The 23,384-nt window shown below is 36.4% G+C and overlaps 1 protein-coding gene across 1 annotated transcript; it reads left to right on the top strand.

Moving 5' to 3' along the window:
• Positions 1-5,164: 5,164 nt before the first annotated feature.
• On the top strand, positions 5,165-18,095 carry LOC144963777 (putative defense protein 3). Its single transcript, XM_078897717.1, has 5 exons — positions 5,165-5,200; positions 6,903-7,114; positions 9,743-9,879; positions 16,723-16,820; positions 17,632-18,095. The coding sequence occupies exons 2-5, from the start codon at positions 6,916-6,918 to the stop codon at positions 17,741-17,743; spliced, it is 546 nt and encodes a 181-aa protein (XP_078753843.1). The 5' UTR covers positions 5,165-5,200; positions 6,903-6,915; the 3' UTR covers positions 17,744-18,095.
• Positions 18,096-23,384: the final 5,289 nt, after the last annotated feature.

The raw sequence follows: 23,384 nt of genomic DNA, 5'->3' as shown, positions 1-23,384 counted from the left end.
TATTAGAGCTCTCTCTCTCTCTTCCCGACTACTTGAGATCGTGGGTCCAACACACACAACTCCGCGAAGTTAGTTGGCCAGCAAGTAAGCTTAATAGCCAATATTCTCAACACAAACATATAACATAGAAACAATTGAGACATTGAGTATGCTCCGGTATTTGGGGTGAATTTTTAATTCAGAAAAAGTTAGTGGAGCAGGCACTTATGTTGATTGCAACAAGAGATGAAGTGAGTAGATAGGAAAGTTGCCAGAAGACAATAGAGAATAAAAATTTCGCGGCGGTGGTGGGGGTTTGAACCTATCTAATCACCATAAACATTTTTTTGGACTTGACCATTTAAAAAATGTTAATGTTAGAGCTTTGAAATTTCGAAAGAAAAATATCTGATTTGTTACTATAAATAGCTGGCTATTTTGATTTTGTTTTTATTGAATAGTTTTGGGGTAAAAATATTTTTTCTTTAAATATTCTCAAAAACGTGAGGAGATTTTATTCACATTTCTAAAAATAATTTTTCGCCTTTGGGGTGAATCAAAATTAAGTAGCCAGCTATTAAAATTTACATAACGACTTTAAAAACCAAAATAAAAAAAAAAATAAAATGGTGGCGTCCAACGTGTTCTTATTTACAGGTCTGATAACCCAATTCCTCTTGGGCTCATTGTTGTAACGGAAAGCTCAAAATATGACTCAAAATATTGTCAATTACAACCATACTAAACTAGGCCCATAAGGATGTTTAGATGTCAGACCTGCATATATGTACAACGAAGAGATTTTCAATTTTCTTGTTACCAAATCTCTTTTTACAAGATACCTTATGTGTAAATATCATTAGTTTCATCAAATAGTCCCAAATAAAGATTTTGTATTTTAAGTATCGAGCCACCTTATCCCTCTCCTTGCCGACCATTTTCAGAACACACCCAATACAAAAATAGGTTTTTCTTACTCAAACAGGAAAGCAACATTCTAAACATAATATTACTAAGCAAATTGAGCCCTACAAACAGTTTCAATTGTGACAACCAAAAAAAAAAAAGATAAAATAAAAATTGTGATGTAAATTTGAAATCAGATTGAGAAATTATTGGTTTTATGAGTAACGAATGTGACGATTTTCCTATGGTTGGTAAAGAAAGGATGATGAGAATCGTAAAAACAACAGTTCCGTTTAATGGTTATAAAGGTCCGGCAAACAAAAGACTAATCACGCAAATCGACGTGCTCTTATTTGCAGGTCTGATATCCCAGATTGATATGGCCTCATTGTTATGATGGAAATACTCTCAAACCAACGAAAAATATTTTCCACTACAGCAAAGTTAAACCAAGCCCGTAATTGCGTTAGGGTTTCAGACATGAGTCCCGCTTAGAGCGGCGCAAAGTTGAGTCCTTGGAAAAGGCTCTTTACTCATATTCTCTTACCGAACTCAGATGTAAAAAGAGTACATGGCCACTAAAAGCTTTGTCTCTATCGGGGTAAAATCGTATTTTCGCATAACTGGTATCATGTCTCGTTCTAGGGACAAATTGCAAAGCTTTTTGAGCACATTTAGTGGATAAAGCGCTATATAAATGCTCAAGAGTGGGAGTAATCATGCGTGTAATATTTGTAATGAAACAACACTTTGAACACAACAGATTAACTGTACAAAATGAAAAGAAAGCCAAGTGGATGACCTAAGAAATGTCCTGTGACCAACAAATGAGTTTCTATCAATAGCGTATTTGATTTTCATCAATATCAATACATCTAAGATATCGAAATATCATTTTTACTTGGCATCCTACTTGATCGGAAAAGCCACATTCACCTTACATGCACTTCCGTTTCCTATTCAGGTTGATGGATGTGCGCGACTTAAAGGAAGCCAGACTCCATTGGTTTGTATACAAATTGGATCTGGTGTCTGATGACGTGTCGCCCACCTGCGTTTTTTTTTTTTTGTGTGTTTTAAAATATTTTGAGGATAACAAATCGGGGAGGGGGGAGGGGGGGGGGGGGGGGTAAACAGGGTTGATGCTTTAATTGCTCTCATGACACGGCATATGAAATGCTTTGTAGACAACAGTTAACGTGTTGAACAATGACACCTTTCTGAATGCAAATGAAATGCCTTTTTTTCCTTTCTTTCTTTTTTTTTTGTGGTTTATGTTTGTTTGCTGGTTGGTTTTCATTTAATCCATAATTTTAGAATCATTACCGTTGTCTGGGAAGCAGCCTTATCCTGCTGTATATATATATATATATATATATATATATATATATATATATATATATATATATATATATATATATATATATATATATATTTTTTTTTTTTTTTTTTTTATTTTTTTATTTATTTATTTTTTTTTTTTAAACCCGTTGAGTTAACAAAATCAGTGGTATTTGTCTTAAAGTATGAATCCCATATCAAAACAGACGAATAAGATCAATTATGTGACCCACCTGTTCAAAAGGCTATTATGAATAAATATTAATAATGATAAATGACATTTATATAGAGCTTTGCCCCGTTGTCACAGGCTCCAAGCGCTTTACAGTGATAAAAAACAAAACATATTACGGTAAGACAAGTGTTGATGGAAAAGTGATACGAATTCAATTTAACAACAAAATATGATAATACTTATGACGTTAAATGATAAAACTTTAAGCGAGATTTTAAAGTTGTCAACGAATCCGAGCAACTCAATTGTGATGGGAGAGAGTTCCAAATATGGGGGGTTGAAAATTGAAAAGATTGTTCATCTATTTTACGCAAGGTCTTGGGTTTAACAAGGATTGATTCGTCTATGCTTGACCTCAAGTTTCTATTGGGGACATATGTTTAGAAAGTCTTTAATACAGGAGGGACTGTTCGTGCTCAAGGATTTGTAGACAAAGTACAAATCTTATAGGCAACTCTTTTTTCCACAGGAAGCCAATGTAACTCACGGAGAAGGAGAGTTGCTGACGGGTTTATTTGGTTATTGCGTACAATGAGTCTGGCTGCGTTATTTTGAGCATCCTGAAGTTTACTCATTTTGTATTTAGCTAAATTCCCCCAGAGGGAGTTACAGTAATCCAATTTGGATAAAACAAGGGAATTAATTAAAAAGGGATTTTTAAAATGATATGAGATGTGAAAAGTCAGTTTTCCTCACTTTGAGAAATTGCTTTAATCCTCCTTGATAAAACATGTAAACTAAACATCAGATAAGAAAAAAAAGTGAGCAATATCCATTAAACGTGCTCAAAGCGCTTTACAACGGGTCCCTAGCCAACAGCAGCACTTAACATTTAGGACGGGACATGACGCCTGTTAGGCGATATTACAATTTTTCGGACAGAGACAACGCTGTTAACGGCCATTTTACACCTGAGTACGATGAGCGAATGTGAGTAAAGGGCCTTTTCCAAGGACTCAACTATGCACCGAGCGAGGCTTGGACCCAGGACCGTCCGATCCGAAAGCGAGTGTCATACCACTAGACCACATAGCCGCATGAAAAAGACAGACAAAATTCATGGGATATAATATTATTATAACGATAGAAAGGTTGGAACGCTTGATGATGATGATGATGATGATGATGATGATGATGATGATGATGATGATGATGATGATGATGAAGATGATGATGATGACCACGAAGACGACGAAACGGTGATGATAATGATGACGACGATAATCATGATATGTCACGTATAATCATAAAAGTGAATGCACGATTAATTTGAATAGTGAGATAACATATCACTCATGCTTGGAATTAATAAATATCATAGTTCGTCAACTCAATAACTTGTAGTGTAATGATAAAGCTGAATTGATGGTTCGAGCGTTACCAAGCATTAACCAATCAGAATATTCCTTGCCATTTAGCCCTTTGACTATTTATTTCCAGAGGCATGGCAAACATCTCTTAATTTCGTTGCTATATTTCGTATATTATGCGAAACAGAAAAATATGTCAGTCCCACAGTAAGTCACAATATTTTGACACCCTGATAACCAGGAATTTCAACTCCTGACGACACTATGAATTTTTTTCAATAGCCTGCGTTAAAATTGTGAGTGGTGCTCAGGATTTGTGGGGCTGATTGCGTCAGATGAAAGGCAAGTACTTTAATTGAAAAATGGGTCGTCGGTTCACGGTTACAGGTCGATGACAGGTGCAACATTAATGTTGTTTTTTTTAATTGAGGAAAAAATAAAATCATTGAAATGTTCATTTGTCTAGTTTTAATAAAATAGAATGATAACAGACGAAACTGTTAAAGCTCCTTAGTTGAGTGAATAACCATAGCCATCGTTAACTCATAGCTTGACCGGAGCCATCGTTAACTTATAGTCTGACAATGACCAAAAATGACGTCAAAAGACAAGTCTTTGGTCACAAAAAAAAAAAACAAAAACAAATCGTGAGTTGCATTCAATAGGTCAACCAATGGGATCACTTGTTCCCTTTAGCTCTTCTCACTATACGATGCATAAACCTAAAAAATGACGTCAAACTATAAGTCCTAGTGGGTTCTAGTGTCAGGCTATAAGTTTAAGATAGTTAGGCTTGACACTGACCAAAAGAATGACGCCAAAACACAAGTATTTGGCCACAAAAGAAAACAAATCATGGGTTGTATTCAATAGTTCAACCAATAGATAGAACGAAGATGATGTCACTCAGGTCTTTGTTATTGTTTTTTGACATCCTTGTTTCTGAGTAATTCTCACTAAATTGTATTAACCATACAATAAACGTTTAAGGTAACACAGAGTTTTGTGTGTTGATCCGTTATACTTCCGGATGGCAATATTGTGAACTTCATAGCCAAGCGCATACTATCTATAGAAGCACTTGTTTCCTTGAGTTCTACTAACGACAATTCACGAGACGCTGTTCAAACCTAAAAAATGGCGTCAAACTATAAGTCTTATTGGGTCCTAGTGTCAGGCTATAAGTTAACGACGGCGACGGAATAACCCGGTAATCATACTATAAGATAACACGAAAAATGCGTCCTGTCATAACAATAAAGCAACATAGCAACCCGTTACATGATATGATATTATTTTATGATAAAAGGTCACGGAGGAACCATCAATTGGGAACGTCTCTCACTTTAATAAATCTGACCCTTGGCCATTCATAGATATTGAATGATTACTGTATCTTGGGGAGAAGTATAATATTAGTATTCACGGGGTAATTCAAAATTTTAAAATCAAACAAAGTAAAAAGGAACGAGCGTTTTGAATGTAAAAAAATATATAGACTTTTCAAAGTGTTACTGTGATTAATTATTGTGATTAATTTGTGCGGCTATGTGGTCTAGTGGTATGACATTCTCTTTCGTGTCGGAAGGTCCTGGGTTCGAGCATCGCTCGACGCATAGTTGAGTCCTTGGAAAAGGCTCTTTACTCACATTCTCTGATCGTACTCAGGTGTAAAATGAGTACCTAACAGCGTTGTCTCTGTCCGAAATTATTTTTTTATTTCGCCTAACAGGCGTCATGTCCCGTCCAACATGTAAAGTGTTTTCTGTTGGCCAGGAATCCTTTGTTAAGTGTTTTGAGCACGTTTAGTGGATATCGTGTTATATAAAAGCTTCTTTAAAAATTTTTTTAAAAAAAAAAGCTCAATTATAATATCTGCTTGATCAATTCGTTGTATAGTTGCTGAAGAAAGGCTGGAGGAACTCTCAGGTTTGCATCCACAACTCTATTTGTTCCTTTGCTTCTTGTATCAGCTGTTACCTGCTGTCTCAAGCCGGTGTTATTGTGAGGTGACTTATATCAGACCTGACATACTATTACGAAAAACCCGTAAAATTACGAAAATATTATTCCGATTTCAGAACTTCATGAGCTTCTCTAGGTCACTAAAACTTAATTAAAATGAAAGTTGATGCCAGGCTGCATAATTTTAAGGATTTTAAAGCATTATTTAATCCTCGTGAGATTAAATTGTTGGTTTTAAAAGTTAACTCTAGCGACTACAATTTTTATCTCCAAAGTTGTTCGAATGTTTTAATTTTCAAGTAGACAGGCCTGAGTTAGATCCTCAACATTGATTTTATTGTGAAAAATCAGAAAAGTGGCTGACAGTGACATTATGAAAAATCAGAAAAGTGGCTGACAGTGACATTATGAAAAATCAGAAAAGTGGCTGACAGTGACATTATGAAAAATCAGAAAAGTGGCTGACAGTGACATTATGAAAAATCAGAAAAGTGGCTGACAGTGACACAATCTAACAGTTCAGATTTCTGGCGTTAAAATCACTTTTTGATATATGATTCACCTGGCATAATACCGGTTGAGGTAGTCGGTCACAATCTAAATACTATAAATTTTATTCAATACGTTCTAGATAGATTTTTATCGATATCTAGGTACCTTTTACATAAACAGTCGTGTTGTTAGAACTCGATTTGGACCTGTAGTTTTTTGTGCACTTTGCCATTTATTAATATTTTTTTAAAAATGTAAAACAGACGGGAAATTGAGAATTTTGTGAATAATGCAGTGAATGTCGATTTTATTACTTATTTTTTAAAAGCTTTTATCGTCTCCTCCTTCTTCTTATCATTATGATGATGATGATGATGATGATGATGATTATTATTATTATTATTATGATTATTATTATGATTATTATTATTATTACTATTATTATTATTATTATTATTATTATTATTATTATTATTATTATTATTATCATTATTATTATTATTATTATTATTATTATTATCATAATTATTATAATTATTATTGTTATTATAAATGCTATTATTGTTGTTGTTATTGTTATAATAATAATAGTATTGATAATAATAATGATAATGGTATTCCACCATCATAATTTCCATGATTGATAATATTTACACACCTGCAATCATCGACAGGATAACACGAATCATGATTAGGTTTCCCGTGACCCTCTTCCTCCTGATTGTCGGAGTTACAATGACATCGTGTTACCCTAATGGAGCCCCTGAACTAGCTTGTCCTGCCCTGGACCCAACGGCTTGCCATGGAGGTACGACAGCTACAGGACCCCCGCCTTATAAACTGACGATATCCTCAACAAGTTACAAACCGAAACAGAATGTCACAGGTATGAGGGAGGTTCAAGAAGTCTTAAACAAAGTTTTAAAAATAATATAAAATTCCATTTATTCATCCTATAGAGGTATTTTTTCCCTAGGGACTAACTATTCTAAGGGAAGACTGGAATAACCCAGGCGTCAGCCGCAATGCAGCGCCGCAAATTGAACTAGGCGAGGTGACTTGCTCAAGGCCACACAGCGCAGCGGCGGGTGATCGAACTCATTAACTTATGGGTACGAAGCTAAGACCGTACCGCTGAGTCACGTTGTCCCTTTAGTATGATAGTATGAGTACGAAGCAATCAAGATAGAACTTGCCACAATGCTTAAATTAAATTTCTTTACACATTCAGGACCACTGTCGTATAAACAAACGATGTCCTCCACAACCAAAATATACAAACCATAACACAGTGTCAGAATAAGGCAGAGAAATCGTTGACGTCACGCCTTCTAGCCTTCCGGTTCAAAACTGAACTCATTGAAAGTGTGTAACCAGTCCTCTGGAGTGAATAGTAAACAATGAATCGGTTAGATATTGAATCATGAGGTGGCATAACTATCTAAGTAGCAGAATGTATAGGTAGATCCTTAGGATTCCGCTCAGTAAACTCTTCCTCCTCCTAAATTACCACTTGTTGCGGGGTCAAGAAGGGCAGGAGAATCAAAATCGTTGGTTTGTGTTACAGGAGAGCTTTTTTATTTTTATATTTTTGAGAATGTGGCAAGTGCTTATTAATGTAACTGTATTATATATAATATAATATAATATAATATATATATATATATATATATATATATATATATATATATATATATATATATATATATTTATATATATGTCTTGCTGTCTTGTTTTTAAAAGCGATTACCTCCATTAAATTATTTTCGAACCCCGGGTGTAAAAGAACGAGGATGGAATAGTCTTCATCGATGACCAACATTTATTCTGACTAGAAAATAAAATGCAATCACTCTGAAACAGGAGGATCGGAAGACTGATTTTACATTTCCAGTGAGATTTGAACCAGTATTTTGACATCACACTTATGTTCTCCATTAAGAGTAAGTCTTAAAATAGACGATAGCTTGATGTTATCCCTAAATTGAAGAAATCGCTCTGTAATTTTCCAATTGTCCCAATGTTTTGAGAAGTTCTTTAACAGTTTCTTTCACAAGTTAAGCCATCTATTGTATTTCTCGTAAGAACCGACATTAATTTGTATAAGTTCATAAAGAATGATCGATAGTCAGTTTTAAAGGACAATAAATTAGTTAAGCACTAACTGTCATTGTTTACATTCGGACGACTGCCCGAGAGGCGTGGTTATGTTCTCTTCCACTTTGTGTCTATTTCGGCATGCTTTCTTGGATATGACTAATCTAAGTAAATTTATGATCCATCACATCAAACTGGAAATATGTAAACTTGAGCGGTTATATATTCACTAAACGTGCTCAACGCGCTTTACAAGGGGTCCCTAACCAACAGCACCACTTAACATGTAGAACGAGACATGACGCCTGTTAGGCGATATTAGAATTTTTTTTTGGACAGAGACAACGCTGTTAACGGCCAGGTACTCATTTTACATCAGAGTACGGTGAGAAAATGTGAGTAATGAGTCTTTTCCAAGGACTCAACTATGCGCCGAGCGAGGCTCGAACCCAGGACCTTCCGATCCGAAAGCGAGTGTCATACCACTAGACCACATAGCCGCAAAAAATACCCTCATTTGTAAGGATGAACCTGATATCAAACAGTCGTTAAAGCCATGTTATTGTGGATCAGTAATAATATAAGATTAAATAGGGACAAAAAGTGCAACGCCACACTTGCCTACTAACGGCCCCATTTGGTTCCACACTCAACAGAAAGAATCAAGTTGTGGATTTACTACGAGCTCAGTTGCTTTTAAAAAGTCCAACGATCGACTGTTTTTCTTTGCTAAAATTAATGTTTCAATGTTTTGCACCGCGTTGTCGATATTGCACCGAGAGGGAGGCCTGCAGGTTTTACCGATTTCCAAGTGGAACCACTTTTGTTTCCTGTGAGCGTTATTAAGAGGAAGTGACGTCACGGCTTTAGAATCCTATTTTTGTCATGTTTAGAAACTCTCTGGGGAGGGGGGGGGGGGGGGAGGAGGAGGAAGAGGGAGTTGTCTGAGTGGCTAAGGCATTGTTCTGTGATCCGAAATGTACCTGGTTTAAGCCCGCTGCTGACACTTTCACTTTGGACTACATGGGTGGTTCCTGTTGACGTCAGACATTTGTTGAATGGATTATCTACATTCCTTCATGGAATGCCTAGGCGGTTTATAGTATTTCACGATGCTGATTGGAAGGTTGTATTTCTTTCAGAGACTATGTCTGTTGCTTTTAAAAGACATTAACTAATCCAATCTTTCACTATAAATTCCCCCCCCCCCCCCAAAAAAAAAATGGGGGGGGGGGGGGGTATATAATTTGACTCACGTAACACTCAACCATAATTCCTCTTAAAGCGGTAGTTAGCTAAATAGTAAAATGTGTGAAACTTTTTGTCCCAAAATGATTTCTATTCGGGGTGTCAAAGAACCATAACATGTATATTCATTTTGTTATCTATTTTGTTTTTCTTTTTGATTATTTGAAAGTTACCTTATCTGGTATTGGCACAGCAAAGTTCAAAGGTTTCCTTGTCGAGGGGCGGATGCAAACTGGTAACATGACAGATTCTGTTGGATACTTTTACAACACCACCACGGCGAAAAACGTTTGCTCTTATAGTAAGGTAAGTGAACATTTTGAATTTTAAAAAAATATCTGATTCTACTTGGTACCCACAGTCTCAAACGGTATCATATCGGAGTGAATAGGATCCAATAGTCTGATGTCACGTCGCCCAGCAACGAACAACTTGGTTCTAAACAAAGAAAATCGATACTTTTTATTCTCCATGCTGGCGAGACCGTTTTCATGTGTCATGTCATAAGAATATATAAAAGTCAAAATATGATCAGATTTATATTGTTTTTCTCCTCTGGACACACATTTATGCTCGTTGGAGAAGTATTTCATAAAGGCATCCGCCATTTTCCCGACAGTTTAGAACCAGTTACTAAGTTACTGTGAGTCATTACGGGAGAAATGACGTCACGGCTGTTGAAGCGCATTAGAAGAGAATTATTGAGTTTAAAGTCATTATGACCAGAAGACAGTGGAATCCTGTCCAAGCCAACACCGCCTTGCCCAGACAGATTGATTGACTTTAAGCAAGGTTGACTTTATCCATTATCAATGGAATACATTTAGATAAAGAAAAAGAAAAAACAAAAAGAAACTAAATTGGGGCTTTAATTTAATCAATGAAGACAATGCTGATGTTTCAGGGTTTCCCCTCTATCAGCAAAACACGACGAATGAAACACTAAAGACGAATTTAAAGACGTGAAAAACATTCATTGAGAAAGGGGAAACCCGAGACATCTACATTATCTGTCTTCGTTTATAAAATTAAATCTTCCATTCAATTTTCTATTGTTTTTTTTTCTTCGAACTTCAAACAGCAACATTTTCATGAACAGAAAATTTGGGGCCAACAAGAGATGTTTATTTTAAGCAAAAGTTGACTTAGTGTTGACTTTCTGCGAATATCAATGTGATTTTTACGACTTTTGAAGTTTGAGAAACAAAACTCGCTCTCTTCAATGATGAAAAACATTTGGGCTCAAATAATGTATCTTAATCTAAAAATTTAATTTTATGAATTGTGATCATCCCAACCAACGTGTGTCTATTTACAGGTCTGATAACCCATAATGTTTCGATCTCTTTGATGTAATGGAATTATGTGCTTTCAAACAACGCAGAGTATTGTACATTACAACAATATTAAACCAAGTCCATATTTGTGACCCTATGCCTCGAAGTGGTGTTAAGTCGGGTATGGAAAACGAATAAGATCGGTTTTAAAATGGAAATGGTTTAAATTATCAAATTTCAGTTTTTGGTTGTTTCAGAAATTACAATCTTTTTTTCTACATGAAAACATAATAATTAAACATATATATTGAGGATAAGTTATATAAATTAAAAATTTTTAAAAGCAACTATCAATGACACATTCAAAACGAGAGTTGACTTTCTCTCAGAGAGCAACCATTTCCAAGACTTAGTAATATTAAGTCTTTTCCTCCACCAATACCATGTAAGATACCACAGCAAAGGGCGTGTCTTTATCTATCTCAGAGAAAGCATGACTGTTTCCACAATTTCATGGTTCAACCAAAAATGAACTTTAAAAACTGTAAACAAGTCTAGGGTTTTCCCTGACAACTTTACGAATGAATGATTCTGATTGGTCAACGCTCATCACATGCGCCTGTTGGCCATTAAAATGCCCGGACAATGTGTCATGACGTCAGTATGCGTGTGTTACATATGTGTGTTTGTGCATTTTGATATACGCCACATGCTATTATTTCTTTGTCTAGCTGCATTGGTTAATGATCGAGGTGAGGGTCCTTTGTCCCTCTTTCTTTATTCATGAAATTATAGGACATGCTAAGACTTTAATTGGGTGGGGCTCCTGACCTCCCATAGTGGACAGGGAGGTACTAACTGTCTTCTATCCCCCTATATCTGTTTTCCAATGAGCTTTCTGTCTTCTTGGAATGAGATTACTTGGTTTTGTTATGGCCCTGAACGGATACCCATGGTGAGAGGGGAAACAGTCAAATGTATAGTTAGTTTTGGGAGATGATATTGTTTTCTTTGTAAATCATCTCTCTGTTATGTAATGTATTATGTTTTGTTTACATATCATAATATGATTTGTAAACATTTGAGTGTATTCCTCTTAGTGGGGACCTGTGCTTGTGACTGGATAAGACTTTTAGGTGATCTCAAACCAAGTACTTCGATAGTTTGCTCTTGGAATCTACATCTGTTCCCTATTTGATCCAATTCTCCTTTGTCTTACTTTTTCTTGGGTGCTTTAATTGTAATTCTAGAACTTATTACTATCCCATTTTCTTCCTTTTTACTGGCGCTGCTATGACCTTAACGTGTTGCAATTGCCGTAAAACCCTTTAAAAAATAAAAACATATGGCTTTAATAGGACAACAGTTGCCTAAGCTTACACTTACAGAGATTGTTGTAGGATAAACATTTAATTTTAAGTACAAAAAGCAGAATAGTAAATAGACCTTCAACAATCAATAAAATGCTGATGGAAATAACTAAAAAATGAAAAAGGTTAAATGTATGGATAAGACAAACAGAAAGAGAGACAAATCTATTAATGGATAAATAGATAGGTAGATAGATAGATAGACAGATAGATAGATAGATAGATAGATAGATAGATAGATAGATGAAAAGTAGAGAGGGACATCAAGAGAGAGAGAGAGAGAGAGAGAGAGAGAGAGAGAGAGAGAGAGAGAGAGAGAGAGAGAGAGAGATGTTAGTTTTGTCGTGCTTTCTTTGTATACTGAAAGAATGTGTGTGTGTGTGGGGGGGGGGGGGGGGGGGGGGGGAGGGGGGGGGGATCTTTTAGACAATCAAAAATGTGGGTGAACGCTAAGATAAACTTGAGAGATTCAATAACATGTTTTCATGTAAGTCATTGCACAATAAGCCCCAATCCCTCCTCCTCCTCAATCTGTTATCTGGCTCAAAATGGAAACAATGCAATGAATAATTTGACCAGCCATTTCTTTAAATGCAATCTCATTAGTCAATATGTTTCCAGTTGATTGACTATGACTTACTTTGAAACAAATAAATGCTTTCTTAAACTATCCCTACAATTCTTTGCTCCGCCTCCATCCCTTTCTTCATGTCTACCTCACTCTATCCGTCTGCCTTTTGTTTCTTTCACACATACAAACACACACACACACACACACACACACACACACACACACATACACATACAAACAGTTATACAGTCAGGCTTCAAAAAGCGAGCAATGTCATAAAATTGCCGGCTTTTTATAGTTTCAAAAACTGTACTTTGAAATTATAGACCCTTTTCTAACTTTTGGCATTTGGGAATCGTATTTCCTCTAATAAATAAGACAAAAATGCCACATTAATAATTCTTATTTCATTGATTCTTTGTTTAAATATCAAAATTCTTCAAAAAGCGAGCAATGTAATAAAATTGCCGGCATTCTTTTTTTTTTTTTTTTTTTTTTTTTTGGTGTTTTATTTATTTTAAGGACATCTTAACTAATAATGAATAACTACAGAAGTAATAATTGGATTATTTCAAACATTTATATGTACATTATCAAATGTATATTCTAAGCCCATGCCAAATTCAGTGATGCCAAAACTCCGGTTTCCAGTCACTACTAATACAACCACCACCACCACATCATCTTCATTACCACTACTACTACAACCACCACCAAATCATCATCACCACTGCTACTACTACAACCACAACCACCATCACCACCACATCATCATCACTATTACTACAACAATCACTACCACTACTACTACAACCACCACCACATCATCATCATCACTATCACTACAACTACAACCACCACCACCTCATCATCATTACCACTACAGCAACAGCCATCACCACCACATCATCATCACTACCACTACTACTACAACCACCACCATCACTACCACTACTTCTACAACTACCACCACCACACTATCATCACTACCACTACTACTACAACCACCACCACACCAACTTCATTACCACTACTACTACAACCACCACCATCACTACCACTACTTCTACAACTACCACCACCACACTATCATCACTACCACTACTACTACAACCACCACCACATCAACTTCATTACCGCTACTACTACAACCACCACCATCACCACATCATCATCATCACTACCTCTCCTACTACAACCACCACCACATCATCATCATAATCACTACTGCCAGTACTTCAACTCCAACTGCCATCACCACCACATCATCATCACTACTACTACAACCATCACTACCACCACTACTACAACCACATCACCTTCCCTACCACCTTACTACAACCACCACATCACCATCCCTACCATCACTACTACAACAACAACCCCATCACCGTCCCCACCACTACTGCAACAATCACCACATCACCATCCCTACCACCACTATTACAACAACTACCACATCACCATCCATGCCACCACAACTACAACCACCATTACATCATCATCTCTACTACCACCATCACATCACCATCCCTGCAACTACTATTACAACTACCACAACGCCACCCCTACCACCACCAATACAACTGCAACCAGTGTTGCAAGCGCAGTAAAAACCCTTCAAACAAATTTAGTTCAAGTATCTCTCTCTCTCTCTCTCTCTCTCTCTCTCTCTCTCTCTCTCTCCCTCTCTCTCTCTCTCTCTCTCTCTCTCTCTCTCTCTCTCTTTAACCTTGTTAGTTTTTAAAGTTCATGTTGCTCTACTTATCACTAGATGCACTTTTAGCACACACACTTCCTCTCAAACACACACACGCACACAAACACACACACACACACACACAAACTACAACAACCACCACCACATTTTCATCACGACCGCTACTACTACAACCACCACCACCACCACCACATCATCACTACCACTACTACTTCAACCACCACCACCACCACATCATTATAATTACCACTACTACTACAACCACCACCACCACATCATAATCACTACCACTACTACCACTACAACCACCACCACCACATCATCATTACTACTACAACCACCACCACTACATCATCACTACTGCTACTACAACCACCCACACCACATCATCACTACTACTACAACCACAGCCACTACTACAACTACAACCACCACCACCACCACCACATCATCATCACTACCACTACTACTACTACTACTAGTAGTTACTACTACTACTACTACTACTACTACTACTACTACTACTACTACTACTACTACTACTACTACTACTACTACTACTACTACTACTACTACTACTACTACTACTACTACTACTACTACTACTACTACTACTACTACTACTACTACATCCACCAACACAACATCATCCTCTCTACCACCATTATTACAATCACTACCATTATGATTTGGAGCTTTACTTCATTTGAAATAAGGAAACTTTTGGGCTGTATTTGGCAATGTGTTTATATATCATAATATTAATCAGTTATCTATTTAGATCTATACAATATTTAAACACGATACCAAATACCATCCAAATTCCCTTTTTTGTGTTTGGAAATTCCTGTTTCGGCATTGAAATTACTCCGAGTGGTGCCTGAAATTTCTGTGAGTCAAATTGAAAATCGACGTCTCTGCAAATTTTACTATACTCGTCACATTTCCAATGCCCGTATCGAATGAGTTATCTTTGCCCATTGATTTGACTATGCGTGAAAATGGTGCCTCACATCAAAGTCGATTTTCTCAAAACTTGGTTTTTATACTCTCCCTGCTTTAAACGGTCATATTTCGGCAATGAATAATCAGAATTTTATAAATTTGGTATCAAATTTTAAAGCATAAATAAGCTATGATTGGGTACCAAAAAGCCAAAATTGAAAAATCCGACTTAATACCGTTCGAGGTGGAGGGTCACATTTGCGCTTGGATGACAAACTTGTAAAAAAAATGTGCCTAATTGGATCCGACATAATGCTGCTATGAGACGATTGTAAAAAGTTAAACGTAATAAACAAAAGTGAATATAACATTTTCAATAAAGAACAAATAAATACCAAACACGGAACGTTTCGGAATCAGAACCCTTCTTCAGTCAATACCAAAAACAATAAAAACATAAAAACCAGATAGAAGGCAGAGAAATATTTAGCACGTCTTTTCGGTTAGTTAGATCTTCTTACTTACAAATGTCCATGGGCTCCCTGTTGTAAGGGGGGGGGGGGGGGGGGGGGGTCCTCTCAAACTAACGAAAAAAATAACTGCCAATGCTAAATTAAACGCGTCATTATATTCTGTTTATCAGGCCCGTAGAAATGTTACCTGCCATCTTTAAACGGTATTATGTCGAGATGAATCCAACCCCGAAAAGTGAATTTAGGAATAAAAATATAGTGAGAAATAGGATCTCAAAAGTCTTTGGCAATGCAGGAAATGTTGTTTTTTTTTTTTTTTGTTCACCATGACGAAGAGATATTAGCCACGTTTTTCATATTTGTGGCTATAGATTTCATTTCCAGCACCGAGTTTATTCCAACATTATACTGCTTTGATACGATTGGTCACATATGAGCACGTAAATTGAATTGATGCTATGCGTTTAGGTAAAATACTCACAACATCCGCCAGCATGATTAAACCGTACCAAAACACAAAACTGTATGTAACCTTGAACGTTTATAGTCTGATTGATAAAATTTTCTATAGAAAGAACGAAAAGTTGACGTCACTCATCTCTTTGTTATCGTTTTTTAGACAGCCATTTTAATGATTAATAGTTCTCACTAAAGTATATCAATCAGACTATAAACGCTCAAGGTTACACACAGTTTTGTGTTGGTTCGTTATATCCAGCTGTCGGAGAATGTGGGTATTTTACATAAGCGCAAAGTATCAATATCGTGTCAATGCTGTGAGTTCTATCCAGAGACGGGGATTGGAATCACCCAGATAGACAGCCATGACAGGAGTTCTGAGACATTTGTGTGGCGGGCACCTGACAGAGTTATGGGAAATCTCATCTTCATGTAAGAAATAATCATTTTAGCTGACATAGTTAAACCAAAAGCTAGAGATACTAAAATGAGCCCATTAAATGTAAAAAAAACAACAAAAAAACAATGCGAATAAATCTGACCATGGGACAACTTCTTCTTCTTCTTCTAGGTTCCATGCCTGGTCCAGGCTTCGGATACTGCATGAATTATCTCTCTCCATTCCTCCCTGTCTCTTGCTTTTTCAAACAGCTCTTTGATTGTTAGGTTGGTGAAGCCCTTCAGTTGGTCTATGAGGGTTTTTCTTTGTCTCCCCCGGGCGCGTTTACCAGATATTTTTCCACAACTTGCCAGGTATTCATTCTTATCTTTCCTTACTATGTGTCCGAAAAAGGATAGTTGTCGATCCGCTATTAAGGGCATTAGTTTCCTTTGTTGGTATGTTTGTTTTAGCACATGGGACAACACAAAACAGAAAACGTTTCAGCCTTTGTGTGTGTGTGTGTGTGTGTGTGTGTGTGTGTGTGTGTGTGCACTCTTTCTCAGTCTCTCCCTTAGTTTCCCTCTCTTAATCCCCCGCCCTTTTCCACTTTTTGATTCGTAATCAGACTTCACAATATAAATGTAAAATAGATTGTTTCACCTTTGCCATTATATTCTCCGTGTTACAGTCTGTAGTGTTTCATTCATCCTGTTTTGTTGATAAAGGGGAAACCCAAAACGTCAATTTTATCTGTTTTCGTACATGAAATTGAAGCTTACATTCAATTTCAGATTGTGGAGAGATGTATGTTGAATTTGTTACAAAACCGTTAATTACTTTTGTGTCATTACAATATTCCAGATACACGATCATCCGCGGCACTGGAGATGATCCCTCGGATTTTTGGCACGGAATGAGGTCTCCACCAATGTCACCCTCAAGTTCTTCCTTCACTCAAGTCACCATTGTCTAGGGTGGAGGGGAAGGATAAAAGTGTAGAATATACCATTCTTTCATCTCTTTGTATTTATTAATCGAGTTATTTTTATCGTGCCCAATAACACAACGAGCTTGCGTGTATGTGTTATTGCACGATAGGGGTGGAATAATATCCGATTTTTATACTCTTCCTTTTTTGGAATTTCGGACGTGTCACCAACCGCTGCACGAGCTTGCGCGTGCGCGTTGGGAACTAAGTTCGAATTCCAAAACGCAAGAGTGAAAGAATTCATTTATTCTACCACTCAATCAATTCCGATTTCGTCATCTTTGAATAAAATACATATGCAAAAACATTTTTAAAAATACTTCTTTTTAAAGAGTCCATTTTTAGTGAAATGTAACGATTTATAATCTGACGTTCCAAATTATTATTGTAAACATAATATCATTACGCGTTAGTATTTAGGGAGAGGGGTGGAATAATACTCGATAATTCTACTCAAAAAATGAGAAGCTGACATTAAAAATCGGCTGTCATGTCCAGACATAAAATGAGTTAACGCTCTCTTTCAATGCATTTAATTTGTAAATATCAAAATGACAAATTAGGGAGCAGGCACTGGTGTAAAAAAAAAGACCTGAAAAGTGTGTATAACACAGTACCAGACATAGCTAGAAAGAAAAAGAAAAGAAAAAAAATACAGCCCCAAAAATCCGTCTCCCTCGAAATTTTTAGACTGTTTTTTTTTTTTTTTCTCGTATTTTTCTTTCTTGTTTTGTTTCGCACCGTTTCATATGCGCTTTTTCAGATCTTTAATTATCAAATTATTATTATTATTATTATTATTATTATTATTATTATTATTATTATTATTATTATTATTATTATTATTATTATTATTATTATTAATATCATCATTATTATTATTATTATTATTATTATTATTTTTTTTATTATTTTATTTTTTTTAATTATCATTATTCCTATCATTATCATGATGATGATGATGATGATGGTCATCATCATCATTATTATCAGTCAATACTCAATTGCTATGTTTAATTGCTAATTGAAAAATCACATACAGAAGGACCGCATATGATTCTTATCTCGATATTATCATTTTAGTATCGGGAATAACCTTAAACGTTTTTTTTATTTTAGTCTGAGAAATGATCACCGAACTGCCTAAGGACATTAACAACGAGCAAAGAGACGTCAGCTTAATTCAAACTGTACAGAGTAAAAGTTTTCCGGCAAGACGGAAAAGTCGTTTAGTCTGTGCATGCCAGAAGCAACCTTCGGTCAAGGACTCAAACTGTGACTTATGTCTGACTCCATACTAATAATAATACGATTATAATTAATTCACAGACGCTGTTATTTATAACAATAGTTTGTAATTGATCATGAAATAGCATGTTATCTTCTTTATCGGGCTTGCAAGTCGATAAGTTGAATTACAGTGCCTTTAAAATAAATCCCATGGATATAGTCACCACCTTCGTGCACTGGGTTGATAATTCAACAATAATATGTTGATGATTTATGTGGACTTGACTATTGATATTTGTACCACATCGCCCTCAAACAGTATTATGTTGGCACGATTTAAATGATGAGCACCATGATTTTACAGTTAGAAAAGAGACGTACCAATGTGTTTATGTTTTATTAATTAAGCTAATAAAAATGAAACTGCTACTACTACTGCGATTTCTACTACTACTACTACTACTACTACTACTACTACTACTACTACTACTACTACTACTACTACTTCTACTACTACTACTACTACGACGACGACGACGACGACGACTACTACTACTACTACTACTACTACTACTACTACTACTACTACTACTACTACTACTACTACTACTACTACAACTACTACTACTACTACTACTACTACTACTACTACTACAACAACTACTACTACTACTGCTACAACAACAACAACAACAACAACAACAACAACAACTACTACTACTACTACTACTACTACTACTACTACTACTACTACTACTACTACTACTACTACTACTACTACAACTAATCTACTCTACACAACACTACTAAACCTACTACTACTACAATACTACTACTACTACTACTAATACTATACTACATACAACAACTAAACCGTAACACAACAACAACAAACTACACTACTACTACTACTACTACTACTACTACTACTACTACATACTAACTACTACTACTACTACTACTACTACTACAACTACTACTACTACTGCTACAACAACAACAACAACAACAACAACACTAACTATACTACTACTACTACTACTACTACTACTTACTACAACTACTACTACTACTACTACACTACTACTACAACTACTACTACTACTGTACAACAACAACACAAAACAACTACTACTACTACTACTACTATACTACTATACTAACTAACTAATACTACTACTACTACTACTACTACTACTACACTACTACTACTACTGCTAAACAACAACAAACACAAACACAACAACTACTACTACTACTACTACTACATACTACTACTACTACTACTACTACATACTACTACTACTACTACAACTACTACTACTACTGTACTACAACACATACTAACAAAACAACAACAACAACAACTACTACTACTATACTACTACTACTATACTACTACTACAACTACTACTACTACTGCTACAACAACAACAACAACAACAACAACAACAACAACAACTACTACTACTACTACTACTACTACTACTACTACTACTACTACTACTACTACTACTACTACTACTACAACTACTACTACTACTGCTACAACAACAACAACAACAACAACAACAACAACAACAACTACTACTACTACTACTACTACTACTACTACTACTACTACTACTACTACTACTACTACTACTACTACTACTACTACTACAACTACTACTACTACTACTACGACTCATCCATCTTTAGTGTTTTATTCATTTGACAAAGCGAAAACTCGAAACATCCATATTATATTATGGCTTCGTTAATTAAACTGAAGTTTGAATTCAATTTGACCAGTGTTGTTTAAAAAGTAAAATCTACTACTACTTCTAATCGTTTTCACTTTAACCAGTCACCAGTCGTACTCTGGAAAGACGCGTATTTATAAATTTAGCCATAAAACTCGTCATTCAAATATTGATCGATTTAAATGACCTTCACCTTGGCAAAAATCAAACAAACTCTCAAACCGGGAGGATTCACGAAGTCAGTGAGCCTTTTGCATCTTATGGACTTGAACTTGTACTTACTTGAAAGCAGCTATGTGGTCTAGTGGTATGACACTCGCTTTCGGATCGGAAGGTCCTGGGTTCGAGCCTCGCTCGGCGCATAGTTGAGTCCTTGGAAAAGACTCTTTACTCACATTCTCTCACCGTACTCAGGTGTAAAATGAGTACCTGGCCGTTAACAGCGTTGTCTTTGTCCGAAAAATTGTAATATCGCCTAACAGGCGTCATGTCTCGTCCTACATGTTAAATGTTGCTGTTGACCAGGGACCCCTTGTAAAGCGCATTGAGCACGTTAAGTGGATATTGCGCTATATAAATGCTCAATTAAAAAATTAAAAGCCTATAGTTTTACCCCTGGGGTAGAGAAAAAAAATTAAATAAAAGATTACACCCCTTCGCGCGGTTTGGTAGAATCCTTCGGCTTGGATTCCATGAAGGAATAATATACGAAAAGATAAGCAATTCATCAATCAATGTGGCCTTCCAAGTCACAGTGCAATGCCTTAACCACTCGGCAACTCCGCATCTTAATAACCCCCGACTTCATAAAGTATATCTTATCTTATTTCATTGTACGGCGGTAGTTCACACATGATAATAGTCGAGGACCTAGGACTAAAAACTTAAGCATTTATAAAGCGCAATATCCACGAAAAGAACGCAAAGTGCTTTTCGGGTGGTCCTTAAACCAACAGCAGCACTTAGAATGTAGGACGAGACATGACCCATGTTAGGCGATATTACAATTATTTTTTTTCCGACAAAGACAACGCTGTTCACGGCCAGGTTCTCATTTGACACTTGGGTACGGTGAGAGGATGTTAGTAAAGAGCTTTTTTCAAGTCCTCAACTATGCGCCGCTTAGAGCGGACTCATACCTTGGATCCTCCCGTCCGGAGACGAATATCATATTATAAGACCATAATAATATTATATTCGCAATAGGAGTCGTTTATTCTAAATACAGATCAGAGATTATGAGGGGCGTAGATCGCCAACACAGTCACGGCAGACTTTTGATAAGGAAAGCGACATTGATCGTAGTCAATGATGTAGGGTTGGTGAAAGCGATTGAGCTTTTATATAGCGCAATATCCACTAAACGTGTTCAAAGCGCTTTACAAGGGGTCCCTAACCAACAGCAACACGAAACATGTAGAACGAAACATGATGCCTGTTAAGCGATATTACAATTTTTTCCCCGACATGACAACGCTGATAACGGCCATGTAGTCATTTTACACCTTAGTACGGTGAGATAATATGAGTAAAGAGCCTTTTCCTAGGACTCAACTATGCGCCGAACGAGACTCGAACCCAGAACCTCCCGAAAGCGAGTGTCATACCACAAGACCACATAGCGGCAAAAGGAAACGATAGGAAACTCAAGAATCATGATATTAGATATGAATGGCACTTGACAGATATTATTATATTATCCCACTCGACTCAAGTGTTAATAAGTGCCAGGGATTCTTATAAAACTTGGAATGCACCAAATAATTGGTGCCTATTTTTAGTAGGATAGATTTGATAATATGACGTTAAGAAAATCAAACGAATGAAAGGGCATGGAACAACATTATTATGACCACAACTGTTTCCTTTACATGAGTCTCTCTCTCTCTCTCTCTCTCTCTCTTTCTCTCTCTCTCTCTCTCTCTCTCTCTTTCTCTCTCTCTTTCTCTCTCTCTCTCTCTCTCTCTCTCTCTCTCTCTCACTGTCTGTCTCTACTTCTCTTATCTCTCCCTCTCAATATCTCCTCTCTCTCTCTCTCTCTCTCTCTCTCTCTCTCTCTCTTTCTCTCTCTCCATCCCCTCCCTTATATCTCTCATTCTCATCCTATCTCTCATTCTCTCTCTGATGTTGATGATGGGGATGATGATGATACTGGTGATGATGACAACGCTGCCGATGATGGTGGTGGTGCTGATGATAATGATCATAATTAGATAATGATGATGGTGATGATGATGATGATGATGATGATGATGATGATGATGATGATGTGATTGATGATTACGATAATGATGATGATGATAAATGGTGATGATGATGATGAAGATGATGATGATGATGATGATGATAAAATGGTGATGATGATGATGATGATGATGACGATGATGATGATGATGATGATGATGATGATGATGATGATGATGGCAGTGCCATCACCGCTACACGAGCTTGCGAGTGCGCGTTGGGAACAGAGTTCGAATTCCAAAACGCAAGAGTGTAAGAAAACTTTATTCTATCCCTCAGTCGATTTCTATTCCGTCATCTTTGATGATAATAATTTTTTTTTAAATAATATGAATTTAAGTGAAATTTACGCTTGATAACCTGACGTCACAAATTATTATTGCAAACTTAATATTACGCGTTACTAT

This window comes from Berghia stephanieae, chromosome 2 (assembly GCF_034508935.2).
Source record: "Berghia stephanieae isolate SIO BIC M18660-M18661 chromosome 2, UCSD_Bste_1.3, whole genome shotgun sequence".
Classification (NCBI taxonomy): Eukaryota; Metazoa; Mollusca; class Gastropoda; order Nudibranchia; family Aeolidiidae; genus Berghia; species Berghia stephanieae.
The sequence above is the reverse complement of the archived record's forward strand: the minus strand, read 5'-3'. Positions and strand labels throughout refer to the sequence as shown.

What these genes read in the sequence shown, in the direction of transcription:
- LOC144963777 (XM_078897717.1), top strand. Translation starts at nt 6,916, where the DNA reads ATGATTAGGTTTCCCGTGACCCTCTTCCTCCTGATTGTCGGAGTTACA. An exon ending in ACGTTTGCTCTTATAGTAAG is followed by an intron (nt 9,880 to 16,722) that starts GTAAGTGAACAT and finishes TTCTATCCAGAG; the next exon opens with ACGGGGATTGGAATCACCCA. An exon ending in ATGGGAAATCTCATCTTCAT is followed by an intron (nt 16,821 to 17,631) that starts GTAAGAAATAAT and finishes ACAATATTCCAG; the next exon opens with ATACACGATCATCCGCGGCA.